Source organism: Prionailurus viverrinus, chromosome C1, assembly GCF_022837055.1.
Source record: "Prionailurus viverrinus isolate Anna chromosome C1, UM_Priviv_1.0, whole genome shotgun sequence".
NCBI lineage: Eukaryota > Metazoa > Chordata > Mammalia > Carnivora > Felidae > Prionailurus > Prionailurus viverrinus.
The window spans coordinates 10,324,103-10,338,568 of record NC_062568.1 but is presented as its reverse complement, the minus strand read 5'-3'; the positions used below and the strand labels follow the sequence as shown (position 1 = coordinate 10,338,568).

The 14,466-nt window shown below is 40.4% G+C and overlaps 1 protein-coding gene across 2 annotated transcripts in view; it reads right to left on the bottom strand.

The window, feature by feature from the left end:
* FARSB (phenylalanyl-tRNA synthetase subunit beta) overlaps positions 1-14,466 on the bottom strand; it is a 73,526-nt gene that overhangs the window by 35,875 nt on the left and 23,185 nt on the right. Inside the window, exons 10-16 of one of the 2 annotated variants that reach the window (XR_007155251.1) lie at positions 14,367-14,418; positions 10,668-10,729; positions 9,989-10,196; positions 9,421-9,501; positions 6,190-6,282; positions 2,417-2,534; positions 1,130-1,322 (exon numbers count right to left, since the gene is read on the bottom strand). Coding sequence is in view for 1 of the 2 variants with exons in the window: in XM_047873881.1 (XP_047729837.1) it covers positions 2,417-2,534; positions 6,190-6,282; positions 9,421-9,501; positions 9,989-10,196; positions 10,668-10,729; positions 14,367-14,418 (614 nt within the window). In the remaining variant the exon portion in view is untranslated. The remainder of the gene's footprint in view (positions 1-1,129; positions 1,323-2,416; positions 2,535-6,189; positions 6,283-9,420; positions 9,502-9,988; positions 10,197-10,667; positions 10,730-14,366; positions 14,419-14,466) is intronic. The other variant, XM_047873881.1, reaches the window with a different exon arrangement.

Below are 14,466 nucleotides of genomic sequence, written 5' to 3'. Positions count from 1 at the left end.
GGAGAAGAGCAGAATAATCACAAGTAAAAACCGGAATAAAAGGTCTGCTACAGAGATGAAAACTACTCTTTCTGATGACACAAAGTGTAGCAGAAATGCAAATCGGAGGTGACAAGTATACAGACTGAGTTTCTGGGGTTATCGCCAGGGCGATGTGTTACATGACGGCCCACAGCGCTAGCACTGAACAACAGCTCGCTCGCTCTCAACAGGCGGCCTTCTCTCCAAGCGTGGTCCTCGCTTGCGGAGTGGAGTCTGTGCCTGGGCCTTCCCAAAAACACATGAAAGAAAAAAACAGCAGAGACATCCCTACCAAGGGCTGCACCACAGCCAAGCGCTCTGTGCTCACAGCAAAAATGTCCTCGCGGCAACCGTGGGGACCTCAGCTTGCTCCTCACTCTCCAGACTCCGAGCCGCCTGCTTACAAGTGTGCCCAGCCCTGAAGCGCCCTGAGGGAGCCCCTGCCATTAGGGAAGAGGCCTACCGCTGAAACAGTATTACAGAACTTTTGAGGAAACTTAGTATAACTGACCTAATCCTATACACATCTGTAAATAGGTTGGATCACCAAGGATCAAAACATACAATTCAAAGAGCTAAGACGAAAGGAAAGGAGTCAAAATTAACAGAAAAACCTGACAGTGAAATCATAACAAATTCTCAGTTATCTGTACCGATGGAGGATTTGAGGCACAAGAACCCTCAGAACTACTTACAGCCGGCACGGAAAATGTTTTGATTTCTACCATCAAAGAAAACTGATACACCACCCAAAGAAAATGCTACACAGACTGATATTAAAATAAACTTTTATTCTCTAAGGATATATGCACAGAAACCAAATTCTGGCCTTAGCTCAAAGTCCAAAATTTATCCAGCCTTGGGCAAATTAACACTTTCCTGTCTTAATTTTCCTATATATTAAGCATGGACAGTGTTTTTGGTCCCATCTGCCTCAAAGAGATGGATTAACAATCAAAAGAGAAGAAGTACGTTTAAAAAGATTTTGAAAAGTATAAAGTACCATCCAAATGCAAGGTGATGCCGTTAGCCGAAGACAAGGCCGCACACTGGGAAGTGGATGGAATCCAGCTTTGGCGGAAGAGTTTGCTACAAAAGGTTCACATACCGTCAGCATGGACGTGCCTCTCTAGTGTCCATTTCCTAAGATCAGCTGATTTACAGCCAACGGTTCTCAACTACTTTGGGCGGTCAGAACAACTGCCACATGATCCGCTTCAAGAGAAACTGAGGAAAAGGCCTTTGCTGGTGTCAACAGATTCAAAAGAAAACACGGAGTTCTGCAGTCTGGGGTGAGGCTCCTGAATAGAACACAGGATTTGAACAGTTAAATCCAGGGAACCAGAGAAATACTGCCAGCAGTTCAGTCATTTGATGGCACCGCTCCCCAAGAAATGATCTCCTATGCAGCTCCAAACAGACCTCAGTCTGAAGACAAAAGTTTGAATAAGACGGACATCCTTGGCAATCAGGTTTAAGTACTAACTAAATACAGGTTTCTTCAGGAATCTCTGAGTTCCAAATGGTGGACCAAGCAACTGGCTGTACTAAGAAGTCCAGACGACACTCGAGACAAAACCTGGTAAAACGTGTATAATAACTAGTACAAGAGTGACAGCGAACAGCCACTGCTAACTAGAATGGCAAGATATCAAGTACCTTAAAATGACATGCACATAAATCACAGGATATAAGGAAATGTTCCATAGTACTTTTTTTTTTTTAATGTTTCTTTCTTTTTGAGAGAGAAAGAGACAGAGCATGAGGAGGGGAGGGGCAGAGAGACAGGGAGACACAGAATCAGAAGCAGGCTCCAGGCTCCGAGCTGTCAGCAGAGCCTCACGCGGAGCTGGAACCCATGAGCTGAAGTCAGATGCTTAATGGACTGAGGGACCCAGGCACCCCTCAAGTTGAGGTTTTAATAGGGTTCTTCATAAATGTTAAGTTCTTTACGATTTGCTTTCCATTTAAAGAAATAAGAGAGCAACCAAATATTTGAATAGCTTCCTTGGATGGATTCATATCAATCATGAAAACTAAATTTATGAAACAAATGGGAAAATTTAAACACGAGCTGGGTCTTTGATGATAAAAGAGTGTGGCTTATTTTTTAAAAATCAAGAGTGGCCTCTGTTATCTTTTAGAGATACATTATGTTCTAGAAATACATACTAAAGTGTTTGCTGATGACATGACAGGATGTCTGGGAACTACATCAAAAGAACATGGGGAAGCAGGCTAGAGTACAAACAGATGAAAGACTGGCCATGTGCTGATAACTGCTGAGCCGGGCACTGGATTCACAGGGGTCATCATACTGCTTACCTTTTAATATGCAGGTGAAATTTTCATAATAAAATGCATTCCGCGGGACTAAAGGGGGACTTGTTCTTACCTCTGCTAGAATCTTTTACTACAATGTCAGAGATTTCAAACAGTTTCAGAGGAAGGGGCATCTTCCGATTCGCAGCTATGGTCTTTAGGAGGCCAGGAAGAAGGGTAGTGCGTGCCACCTACAGGAGAACACGTGAAATTGCATTGACCAAAGGGGAACCAAACCGACCTGGTGACCAGGCCAGAACTCAACAGCTTCACAGCAAGACTCTTCTGGAAAATGCAATGCCTAAATATCCAAATCATTTTTAATTTTCAATTCCAAGACAAAAACTTAAAATATTCTGGCTTCCAAACTTAAAAAATGAAAAGTCACAAAACTTGATCCCCAAATGAGAAACAAGTATTATAAATACAATGCTTATATCTAGGATTGGTTAAGACTTCAAATATATAAATTTTCATATCCTGCTTTATTTTATAAAGAAATTGAAGGAGATTACAAGAAACCCAAGTATTTATATAAGTTATATCAGAATCAAATTCTTCAAAACCAAGACCAGGGAAAATGTAAATGCAATTAAAATACCATGACAACGAGAAAAAAGAACACAAATACGTAAGCACTAAAAAAAAATATGCAGTTGCTATGGGCAAGCTGTGACTATAGTTTTCAGCTTTGTAGCCAAAGAAATACAACCATACATCCTAGTTCTTAAAAACAAAACAGCTTCCCTACTTCTATCTCAAATAAATTTCTCATTCTGAGCTCAAGGAGACAGGTGGGCTTTTGATGCATCACGTTACCAGACCAGTTTTATGAGCAGTAGTAGGAAACCATCATCAAGAACATGGGCTCTGGAGTCAGACACCAGCACTGCCATCCTCTGCCCAGACGACTGCGTGAGCTCACGCTGGTTTCTCGGCTTCCACTCCTGCTACCTTATGGTCTGTTCTCCACAATGATCCTTTAAAGCTCAAATCAGATCAGGAACCTCCCCTGCTCAAAAATCTAATAGGTTTCCACCCAACTGTGAATAAAACCATGCCCTACATGGGGTCCTTGTATCTAAATCTGGCCCCGGCATCCTCTCCAACTTCAACACATGCTGCCCCCACTGGGTGTACCGGGCTTCAGCCACACTCCGTGAGCAGACTTCCACCTCAGGCTTCCATGCCTCCTCCCTACCTCCACTTCATACGTTCTTCCTCTGGATTCACATGTGGCGGTCTTACTTTCTTTAGGTCTCTTCTCAACAGGTCCTCTCCCACAAAGGCCTGTCTGTCCTGACCACCCTGACTAAAACAGCAGCCCCTCTGAGGTCCTACAGGCGTAACAGTAATAAGCCCCTACTAAGACTTGCTAGTAGAATGTGTGTTGAGGAGAGAGAACGAATTTCCTATCAATCTCACTCTACCAACTGCTGCGGCCTCAATCTCGGTGCTTTTCTAAATACTGCTCCCGTTCGCGAATGGAGAGAAAGTGCCCAAACCAATCAGAAACAAAACTGCAGTGTTAAAAGAAAGCTTAACTTACTGTAATACAGACAAGCTTCCTGTGTAAATAATTTTTCTTAGGTCCCCCCCACCCCATTTTACAGATAAGCCTCATTTGCTTGTTTAGAAACTCACAGCAATACAAAAAGTGAAAACTGAATCCAATCAAACTTCTACATCTACCTACCGACATACTAGAAATATAGGGGACCAGTGGAACGTATTCCACAAAATCTTAACTGTGGGAACTCTACAGGACAAATGACCCCGTTTCTTCAACAAATAAAGTGAGAGAGGAAAAGACAGAGATGGCTAGAGGAGCAATCTGTAAATTAAAAAGACTTGAGAAACACATCAACTTTGTATGAACCTTTGAATGCCAAATCAAACTATTAAAAAACTTGAGACAACTGGAAAAATGGGAACAATGATTCGCTACTTAAGGATACTAAAGAATACTATTGCTGACTTGGGGGAATGTGGTAACGTTCTGTAATTTTGTTTATAATTATAATAAAAATTTACATGTTTTAACTAAATGACATTTCTTCTTACATCCATTCTCTAACACCTCTGTGAGAAAATACCCCCAAATTAAGAATTATGCAAGAGAAAGAACGGGCTTAGACAATAAATGGAGTTACAAGTCCACAAACAACTTTACATTTAACCATAAGCAAACAGAAACCTGTCAGCCCCATGAGTAGCAGTAGGATATATCTGCTAGTAAACCATGAATAAACTGCAGAATCTGTCGAATCCAAAAGACAGCCTCTCATCTAATGTATTTTATGCAGAATTATTGATTCTGAAAGTGTGCTAAACCACTACTATTTATAGTGATATTTAATGTGCTTCTGATTTGTTTTCCTTCCACTTACATAGAAAACAGAATGTAAACCTAAAGAACATTACCTCATCTTACATCTATTAAGCTTGATAAACAAAACTGGGAGAAAACGGAAAACCTGGAATAAACGCAAATAAAAACCCAGTTAAGATTTACTGAAAGATCCCTCTACCCAAATGATTTTGAGTGTCTCCTATTAAAAAGAACACCATAAGAGAGAGCAGTAGAAAAGCTGGTGGGCCTCAAAGCAAACTTATGATCACAATCCTTCCAAATTGGCATAATTCTTCAAAGTTCTGACACCGAATACCAAGAAACAACTCATGTACTTGGTGCATGTTATTATCAATTAGTTCTTTAAACAGCCTCGCCCTAATATACCGCATTAGTGGGTAGCCTTATAGATTAAATCTAACTTTAAAAAAAATCTAAATTTTAACATTTTTAGAACTTTAAAAATTTTTAGAATTGAGCCTTCTTTTACAGATGTGAAAACCACAGAACTATCTCAAGAGTTCACATGTTATTAACAGCATTAATTTATTTGAAAGCATTTCTTCCCAATTCTAAGATTCCCCTTGATTCCAAACCCGGTTAAAGAAAAATCATCAAGAGGGGCACCTGGGTGGCTCAGCCAGTTAAGTATCCAACTTCGGCCCAGATCATGATCTCACAGTTCGTGAGTTTGAGCCCCTCATTGGGCTCTGTGCTGACAGCTCAGAGCCTGGAACCTGCTTTGGACTGTTTCTCCCTCTCTCTCTGCCCCTCACCTGCGTGCACTCTCTCTCTCTCTCAAAAATAAATAAAACGTTAAAAAAATTTAAAAGAAAAAAAGAAAAATCATCAAGAATTGCGCCTGTAAGCAAAACAGAATGAGAGCGAGCCAGTATGAAAGAGGGGAGATGGTTTAAAGTCATTAATAAGCAAAGGTATCATAATCTATAAAGAGAGCGCTTCGAGGTAATATCATAGTCTATAATGTAAATCATTTAACGCTTACTAAGTAAGGTAGTATCATTCGCACTGACATATTCCTACACCCTATGTGAAACTGCCATTGAACTAAAGGATTACCATGAAAAAAAACGGAGCCGGCTTAGTCAAAAACTGATGTAGCAACTAATTTCAAAGTGAATGACTTCACAGAGGTACTGTGAATAGTTACTGACTCATTTACTACATATGGGTAGAAAAGATGAAAACTTCAAATAGTGCTTAAAAAGTCAACTGATTTGAAAGGAATGAAATGGTAAGTTCAGATAAGACTGGGCTACACAGCACAGAGCAAGCAAAGACCCACTGTAAATCAATCAAGAAAAGATTACAAAAAGGTGTTAAGAATTTGTCAACAAAGTATGCAGGAACCAACTATCCTCTATCCAAGAAGAGACTTTTAAAAAGCTCTAAGACTTTGTTATCTGAAGTATAATAACTTATGTACCACCTCTCAGTATTTACTCAAACTCTTAGCTACTTAGAATTCTCACCTGGAATTCAGCTGTCTTAGGATTACTTATGTGGACTGCCTTTGTTGCAGAGATGTCCAAGCCAAGTTTATCAGCAATATCTTCTTGGGAGCACTAAGAAGTACATACAAAATAAATAAGGAAAAACAATGACTAAATTGAATATACAAAGTATTTAAGGCTATAAGTCAACTTATAGTCTTGTAGCAATGTAGATTCTCTGTATAAAGAAGTTAAAAAAAAAAGAAAAGAATACATGTATCAACTACTTCAGGGCCACAGCAGATATAACTTCACATTCACAGTTCTTTTACAAGGAGTTCTATCTATGATACAGAGGCAAAGTAAGTTTTCCACATGTTGATGGTGCTATAACTGTATTTGGGCCCTTCCTAAGCTAGCCTCTCACTTACCAGTCTAGTCTCTTACAACTAGCTACCCATTCCCTGAATCTTACACTCTTCCTTCCTTCCTTTTACCATAAGTGCCTTCCCCCAACCTACCTACTACCTTCCCCCAACAGAGTTCTACCTCTTCCACAGATATATTCCTAGTGACTCCAACTTCTCTCTCTTTCCTTGGTGTTCCTATGGCTTTGTTTTGATTACCATTATAATATCTGCTAAATACATACTGACTTACGGTAGAATGACAGGAGTAAGAGCAGAATTCACGTGGCCTGAATTCTGCCCAACATTCTTTCCACTTGATCATTTAACTTCTGTGCATCTGTGCTTGATAAAGCTCTGAGGAATAAACTCTTAAGCACTCACCCCCCAAACAGAGAAAGAGGCTGGTCACAAAACCAGGATGATAGGCAGAAGGTATGAAAATAAAACTCACTATTAGATGCATTACATCTAACAAATGAGTTAACAAGATAATGCAAATAAAGTACCTGGCACAAACTAAGCGCTCAAAGAAATATTAACAGTGATGCTTAATAAATTACTAAGAACAAGTATCACATATTAATGCTAACTGCTGCAAAGGAGTTTAAAACTTAACATGAAAACTGATGTACCATCAGGGTACTGAACTATCTCCAACATTAGGTGATGTTGCCTAATTGCACTATTTTACCAAATGGTCTTCAAGGGCTAGTTAGTCTGCATTTCTCTTGGGGGGAAAAAAAAACACGGATGGGCTCAGATTTTATGTCAATGCCAGTTCTAATGATTCTTGCCATCCTCTCTTGGGAAGGATACTGAAGCCACATCCAGGCAGAGCAGAAAAAAAGCTCCCTGATCTGCCATGGCTGCAGAGGTAGAGAATCATGGCAGGCACACTGGGAATAATCAAATTTTCTCTACAACACGGAGGCGGTTTTATAACAAGATATAATGTGATGAATTAGGAAATGCAATTTAAATAATGCAATCTACTCTCAAAAAGAACTCATCTGTATTAAAAAAAAACATTCTGCACAGCAACAACACAGGTAGGTATGTGAGTGACCTTGTACTTTATCACAACAATGGAGGATAACGGACTGAGATTAGAAGCAGTTTAAATTTTTTCTTTTTAAACACTACTTCTGCAAAAAGGCAGGGAAACACACATGCCGAAGTCTAAACAGCAGTTAGTTCTGGGGAGGAAAATAGGGTTAGAATCCAGAGGACCAACAGAAGGGAAGAGTCATGGTTTACTCTACATGGTTCTGTACAGGTTTTGAATCCTTTCAAATCAATCCTATGTCACTTCATTTAAAATTTTTTTTTTTAACATTTATTTATTTTTGAGAAAGAGCATGAGCAGGGGAGGGGCAGAGAGCAGGGAGGGATGCAAAATCCGAAGCAGCCTCCAGGCTCTGAGCTGTCAGCACAGAGCCCAACGTAGGGCTTTAACCCAAGAACCATGAGATCATGACCTGAGCCAAACTCGAATGCTTAACTGAATGAGCCACCCACCTGGGTGTTAAGCGTCCGACTTCAGCTCAAGTCATGATCTCACAGTTCGTGGGTTCGAGGCCCGCGTTGGGCTCTGTGCTGACAGCTCGGAGCCTGGAACCTGCTTTGGATTCTGCATCCCTCCCCCATCTCTGCCCCTTCTCTGCTTGCGTTGTGTCTTGCTCTCTCAAAAATAAATAAATGTTAAAAAATAATTTTTAAATAAAATAAAATGCAATACATTTCTTGGGGCACCTGGGTGGTTCGGTCAGTTAAGCGTCTGACTTCAGCTCAGCTCATGATCTCAAGGTTCATGAATTCAAGCCCCATGTCAGGCCCTGCGTTGACAGCTCAGAGCCCGAAACCTGCTTTGGATTCTGTGTCTCCCTCTCTCTGGCCCCTCCCCAGCTCATGCTCTGTTTCTCTCTCAGAAAGAAATAAAACATTAAAAACAATTAAAAAAACAAATTTAAAATCTAAATAAAGGACTAGTGAATCAGCAAAATGAAAATGTTGACCGAGAAGATCCGTGAGGTCCCTTCCCATGTTAGCATCCTACAAATACAAATGCAAATGCTCACTAAAAGGACCCAGAGAGGTTGCATCTCCCTCTCCCCACATACGTAGTAGCGTAGCCCCCACTCCTGCCTTCTGTAAATACAACACTGAGAAGTCTATGTCTGGAGTCGAGCTGAGGGGAGAAAACGAATTAGTTTTGTTTTCCTTTGGTTTGGGTTTTGCCCTACGTCATTAAGCAGAAGCTTGCTTGAATACTCAAGAACCACACTGTAGGCACCACATAAATGCTCAGCAAGAGAAGAAGGAACTATAAACGGCATACATATTTTATTCTTTTCAAATGGTCAATCTGCAGGGGGAAGGGGATTTCCTTCTATTTTGTAATAAAATTCATTTCCTGATTCAAGCCTTTTATGTCAGCTTTTCAACTCAAAGCAAATGTTGTGAACATGTTCAAAGACCAGTTTAATGTGTAACAGTCCATAAACCCTTAACCAGGGCGGCATCTAGTGGGCACAGACACAACCAAATTAAGACTAAATATTCTAACTTCATCAGTCTGGTTATGAAATTCATTGCGAATTCAACCCTTAACATTTCCATGCTAATAAAAAATACACAGTTATCTGTCATTTAAGACTATTTTGTCCTTCATGATTTTCAGTGACTAAAAAGAAAACATTTCTTCACTAGAAATTGTACGTTCTCAAGTGAAAACATTTTTCTAGAACCTGGAAATGTTAGCAGTCCGGCTTTTGTAAGTCCGTGTCAGGAATCAGAGAATACAGTAATTCAGGGATTCACTGTCAACAATCAGCTGCACAGACAAGCACACAGGACATACCAGAGCAAAGGTAAGCGCTTCGGTGAATCCGGCGGCTGCCATGTCATACCGTAGGAGCTCTGTGAGCTTATTAAGAGGAAACTGAAAAAAAGATATTTCACTTTATTTCACCTCAATAAAATTTCCTACTAGCAGAAGGTTTAAACAAAACATGTCATTAAAAGGAAAACCCCCTTCCATCCTAATACCGCTAGCACCCCCGTTTTAGCCCTCCCCACCACCCCACTACCCCACTATTCCTACACAGATGTACAAACCCCCACTTGACCTCTCCCACACCAAACTTCTGCCTTCAGGCCAGGTTGAGGAAATGAATATCCCAGTTAAAGATTCAAAAGGGCTCCAAACTCGAAACCTGTCTTTCTTCAAGTACTAGCCATCACAAGTTTTCAACTTACTCTAATCCACTGGGCATCTGTTTTGTATCCTCTCCATAGCAAATGCCTCTCATGGCACGGCATGTCCAAATGCTACTTAATTCCTATGTTCTGTTTTTCCCAAAACCTTCCTGCCATTCAATAATCAGTCTCTCACAATAAGGAATATTTATTTAAGGGTGCAATCTTACTTGATTAGCTATGGTGTATGTTTTCGGGAGGGCCATCTGAATGTTGTTATATCCGTAAGCAATAGCTGCGTCTTCCACAATATCACATGCGTGGATAACGTCAGCTCTGGTTGGAGGGATCTCAATCTCAATCTGATTCCCGTCGCCTATTACTTCTGACTTTAAATGCATCCTGGTTAGAAGCTTGGCAATATTTTCTGGAGTTTCTCTGAAACAGGAATGTACAATCCATAAACTTCACTGGTTTACTTAAAACATGCTTATATTTTGGGGCGCCTGGGTGGCTCAATGGGCTCAGTCATGATCTCATGGTTTGAGTTCGAGCCCCGCGTCGGGTCGGGCTCTCTGCTGACAGCTCGGAGCCTGGAGCCTGCTTCTGTTTCTGTGTCTCCCTCTCTCTCTGCCCCTCCCCTGCTCACACTCTGTCTCTGTCTCTCTCAAATACAAATAAACATTAAAAAAATTTTTAAAAAAAGCTTATATTTTGTTTTAAAATACTCTAAGTATCACCTTTCTTTCGGAGTTCCGTTAGACACTAGATATCACAACAGAGGATTTATTATCACTTACTCTGAAAAGATATGAAAACCCTAAGCATTCTTCCAAGAAAAATTAAAGTCCTGTGGGTATTTCATTCTTGAATTCTCTCCAACAGTAAATAAATGTTTTCAAAGCGTACCTGATTCCAACTTTTTTGTTAATTAGATCAGCTCTCACTATCTCTTTTCGGTAAGCCAGTTCCTTCAAAGAGAAAAAGTTTGAGAAGCTTCAGTCATTCCCTGTCAGCTACAGTATTAGACTCTAATTTTACGTCATCTTACTGTGCAGTTTGCCCTCCCAAAAAACCGTTGTTAGAGCGAGACACTGAAAATAAACATAATGTTTCGAAAACATTATGGAAGAATAAATCTGCTACATTACGTTCATAACTGAACATTCTACTTGCTAGACAACAGGAACTTCTCAGAAATATAAAATGTCAAATACTTTTCTCTTAGATGATCAATCACCACTCTCTACAATAAAACCCTGGTACATCATTTCTAAGATGCTTATAAATCCTAAGGATTTTGAATCTCCTCTCATGCAAGCTGGTGTACACGACCAAGAAAGAGTTCAAATACCACCGTGTACGAACTATCAAATATCACCATTAAGCTAAATCTAAGTGTTACAAAGAAACTCCTTTCTTATCATTTATTCTGGTGGGGAATGCGACCAGGCACCCCCAGGCAGTCCTAGCGATCATCAATCTGCTCTAGAAGGTAGGGCTGGAAGCATCTCATAAATCGGTACTCACTCTCCTTCAAACAGCACATAACTGTGCCACGTTAGGTAGGAACAAATATGTATAAAACTCAGGCTTTTCGGCACATTTGCACACATATCTATGAATGTTTCTTATCACTAAATTACTCTCAAAACTGTAACTACCACTAGCAAAAAAGGCTATATCTAAAAATGTTTGGATTCAAGTAAGGACAATGGGCCAGAGCCCTGCCATTCAAAATGCAGTGCTCAGGCAGAAACATCATCATCACCCAAGTGCCTCTTAGAAATGCAGACTCTTTGGCCTTGTTGCTGGGAGCAGTGACAATGGATCTACTGAATCCAGATCTGATATCAAGATCCTGAGCTGATGTGACTGCACGTTAGGGTTTAAAAAGTACAAGACCAGGGGCGCCTGGGTGGCGCAGTCGGTTAAGCGTCCGACTTCAGCCAGGTCACGATCTCACGGTCCGTGAGTTCGAGCCCCGCGTCGGGCTCTGGGCTGATGGCTCAGAGCCTGGAGCCTGTTTCTGATTCTGTGTCTCCCTCTCTCTCTGCCCCTCCCCCGTTCATGCTCTGTCTCTCTCTGTCCCAAAAAAAAAAAAAAAAAAAAAAAAAAAAAAGTACAAGACCAGATGCTACTGACTGCCACAGAAACAACCTTCACTGAGTCGTTAATATGAACTAAACAGTACAAGACACTTTGAAGATACTTCAAAGAGGGTTAAGAACCTTAACCCTCACAACAGATACTATTAGATTTTATTTGTGAAATGAGAATAGTAAATTTTAGATGAGTAACTATTCCCCGATCACAACAATGGTAAGCTGCTGAGGTTGTGATGCTATATTCCCAGTGCTTACAAACATGCTCACAAGAGAATAAGCACTTGGTATACAATTAATGAGTAAGTGTGTCCAAGTAGCAAATGAATAAACACGTGAACGGACATGTTCAGGCAGCCTAATTCCAAGGCTCACACCATCAACCACCAGCCTCTCTCACTGCCTTCCACTTATCTTTTCAGGTCCTCTTATTCTTTTATATGAAATAACAGAAGACTAGGAAGAACTTCCAAAGTGTTTTTAAAAACATGCTATTTCACATGAGGAACAGTCAGTTCCTCAGAAGGTCATTCTCTTCTGGGAGGACAATCCGAGAAGAGCTGTTTTAATCTACATTTATAAGGAAATAAATTAACAAATGACAACACTGATACAGTACTCCTGTTCAGAAATCCCATCATTTCAAATTTATGAAACCTCTTTATAATGCAAACAAATTCAAGGAATTAGCTACATGAGAAAAGTCAACCAAATTTTAACGTATCTTTTTCTTCCTCAAAGTACATATTTCACTTTTGTTAATACTTGACGATTCTTGGGGCGTCTGGGTGGCTCAGTCGGCTGGGTGGCCGACTTCAGCTCAGGTCACCATCTCACAGTCCAGGAGTTCAAGCCCTGCGTCGGGCTCTGTGCTGACAGCTCAGAGCCCGGAGCCTGCTTCGGATTCTGTGTCTCCCTCTCTCTCTGCCCCTCCCCTGCTCATACTCTGTCTCTGTCTCTCAAAAATAAACATTAAAAAAAAAAAGTTAAACAAAAAATACTTGACAGTTCTTCACATTAAAGAGAAAAAAACTTTCTCAACTCGAGACATCACTGTAAAACAAACTAAAAAGCTATCTCTGGCTAATTCCAAGTACTACTGTGGTAAATCACATAAACGGCCAATTCTTCCCAACTCTGCTGCATCCATGGACTCACGATATAACACTTAAGGCCTCCACACTGAGAAATGAGAGTCTATTTCACCCTCCTTGAATCTAGCAAAATGACTGGCTTAGGCCAACAGGACACCATGCTTAAAAATACTGAAGCACTGGACTTGCTCTCTCTCGCTGCTGGGAACCCTGCAACTGCCACCATGTAATAAAGACCAAACTACCTTGCTGGATGTGACAGACACTTGACCTGGGTACTCCAAGGCTAAGCAGACTTGAGCGAGGCCATCAAAGGTCATCTAGCTGCTAGCCTACCAACCAGCTGATGACCCGGAACAAGGCTGGCAGAGGTTAGCCAAACCAGCTCAGACCAGAACTACCCAGCTGACCAACAGAATCATGATTCTATTGTTCATGGTCATGAACAAATCTTTGTTGTTTTAAGTCACTAAGTCTTAAGATATCAGTTAATTATATAACAAAAGCTAACAGCCACTAAAAATTTTTAACTGATACTGCCCATAATTTCAACATTTTCTATAGTTATACGTTTATTTTGAATTATCATCAATATTCTAGAATAAAATAGGATGCTAAATTACTGTTTTCAGGACGGGGTGTTCTGACCTCAGCAGGTTTCATCTACTTTAAAAGCTATTTAAATAGTAGAAACTATTCCAGGCTGTGATCCACTTTTTAAGTGACGGAAGAATAGTGAAAATTCCAAAGAAAAAGAGCTTAAAGAATGGCCTCACTGAATCATAACCACAACTAAATGACTAATACAGTCATGTGTTGGAATGGTCATCTTTATTTATAAAACCATCTTAGGGGAAGAAAAAAACCCAGTCAGTTAAGAATAATGTTGGTTTAGATTTCTTTTTCTTTTACTAAGATCCTACGTCTGGACAATAATCGTGCTTATTCCTTAGTCCTGCTAATACATTCGGAATTTTTAGTTACAGTGATAGCCTTTAGCAACTGTTAACTCAAACGTGAACAGATTAATTAGGCTTGGAGGGCTGAGTTATCTTAAAAGGGGTCAGACTATAAATTACCCAGTTAACTAGCTACTAGAAGAAATCAGAGGAATTCTGGCCACGTACTGTGGTCACATAACGGAGCTGGTGGCTGAAGCCCAACTGTCACACAGTTCTACCACTTAACAGCAAGAAGCAAGCTATTTAACATCTGAAGGTCTCTAACTCCATCTGGGAAAGGGCATAATAACAGCACCCACCTTCACAGGGTCGATGTGATTATGTCCATGTAATGCACATGGTATAGTGCCTGGCATGTGGGTGGACGGACGGACGGACATACAACGAGCACTCTAGCACCATTATTGTTACCACCTGTGTTATCAAGTCCACTTCTTAAATACTTACTGGAAAGATGTACGATTTTCCATTAGGAAAAACTACCTCAGCGGCTTCAACCCTTAGAAAAAAAAAAAAAAGAGAAGGCCAGAAATAAAACACTTAAAAA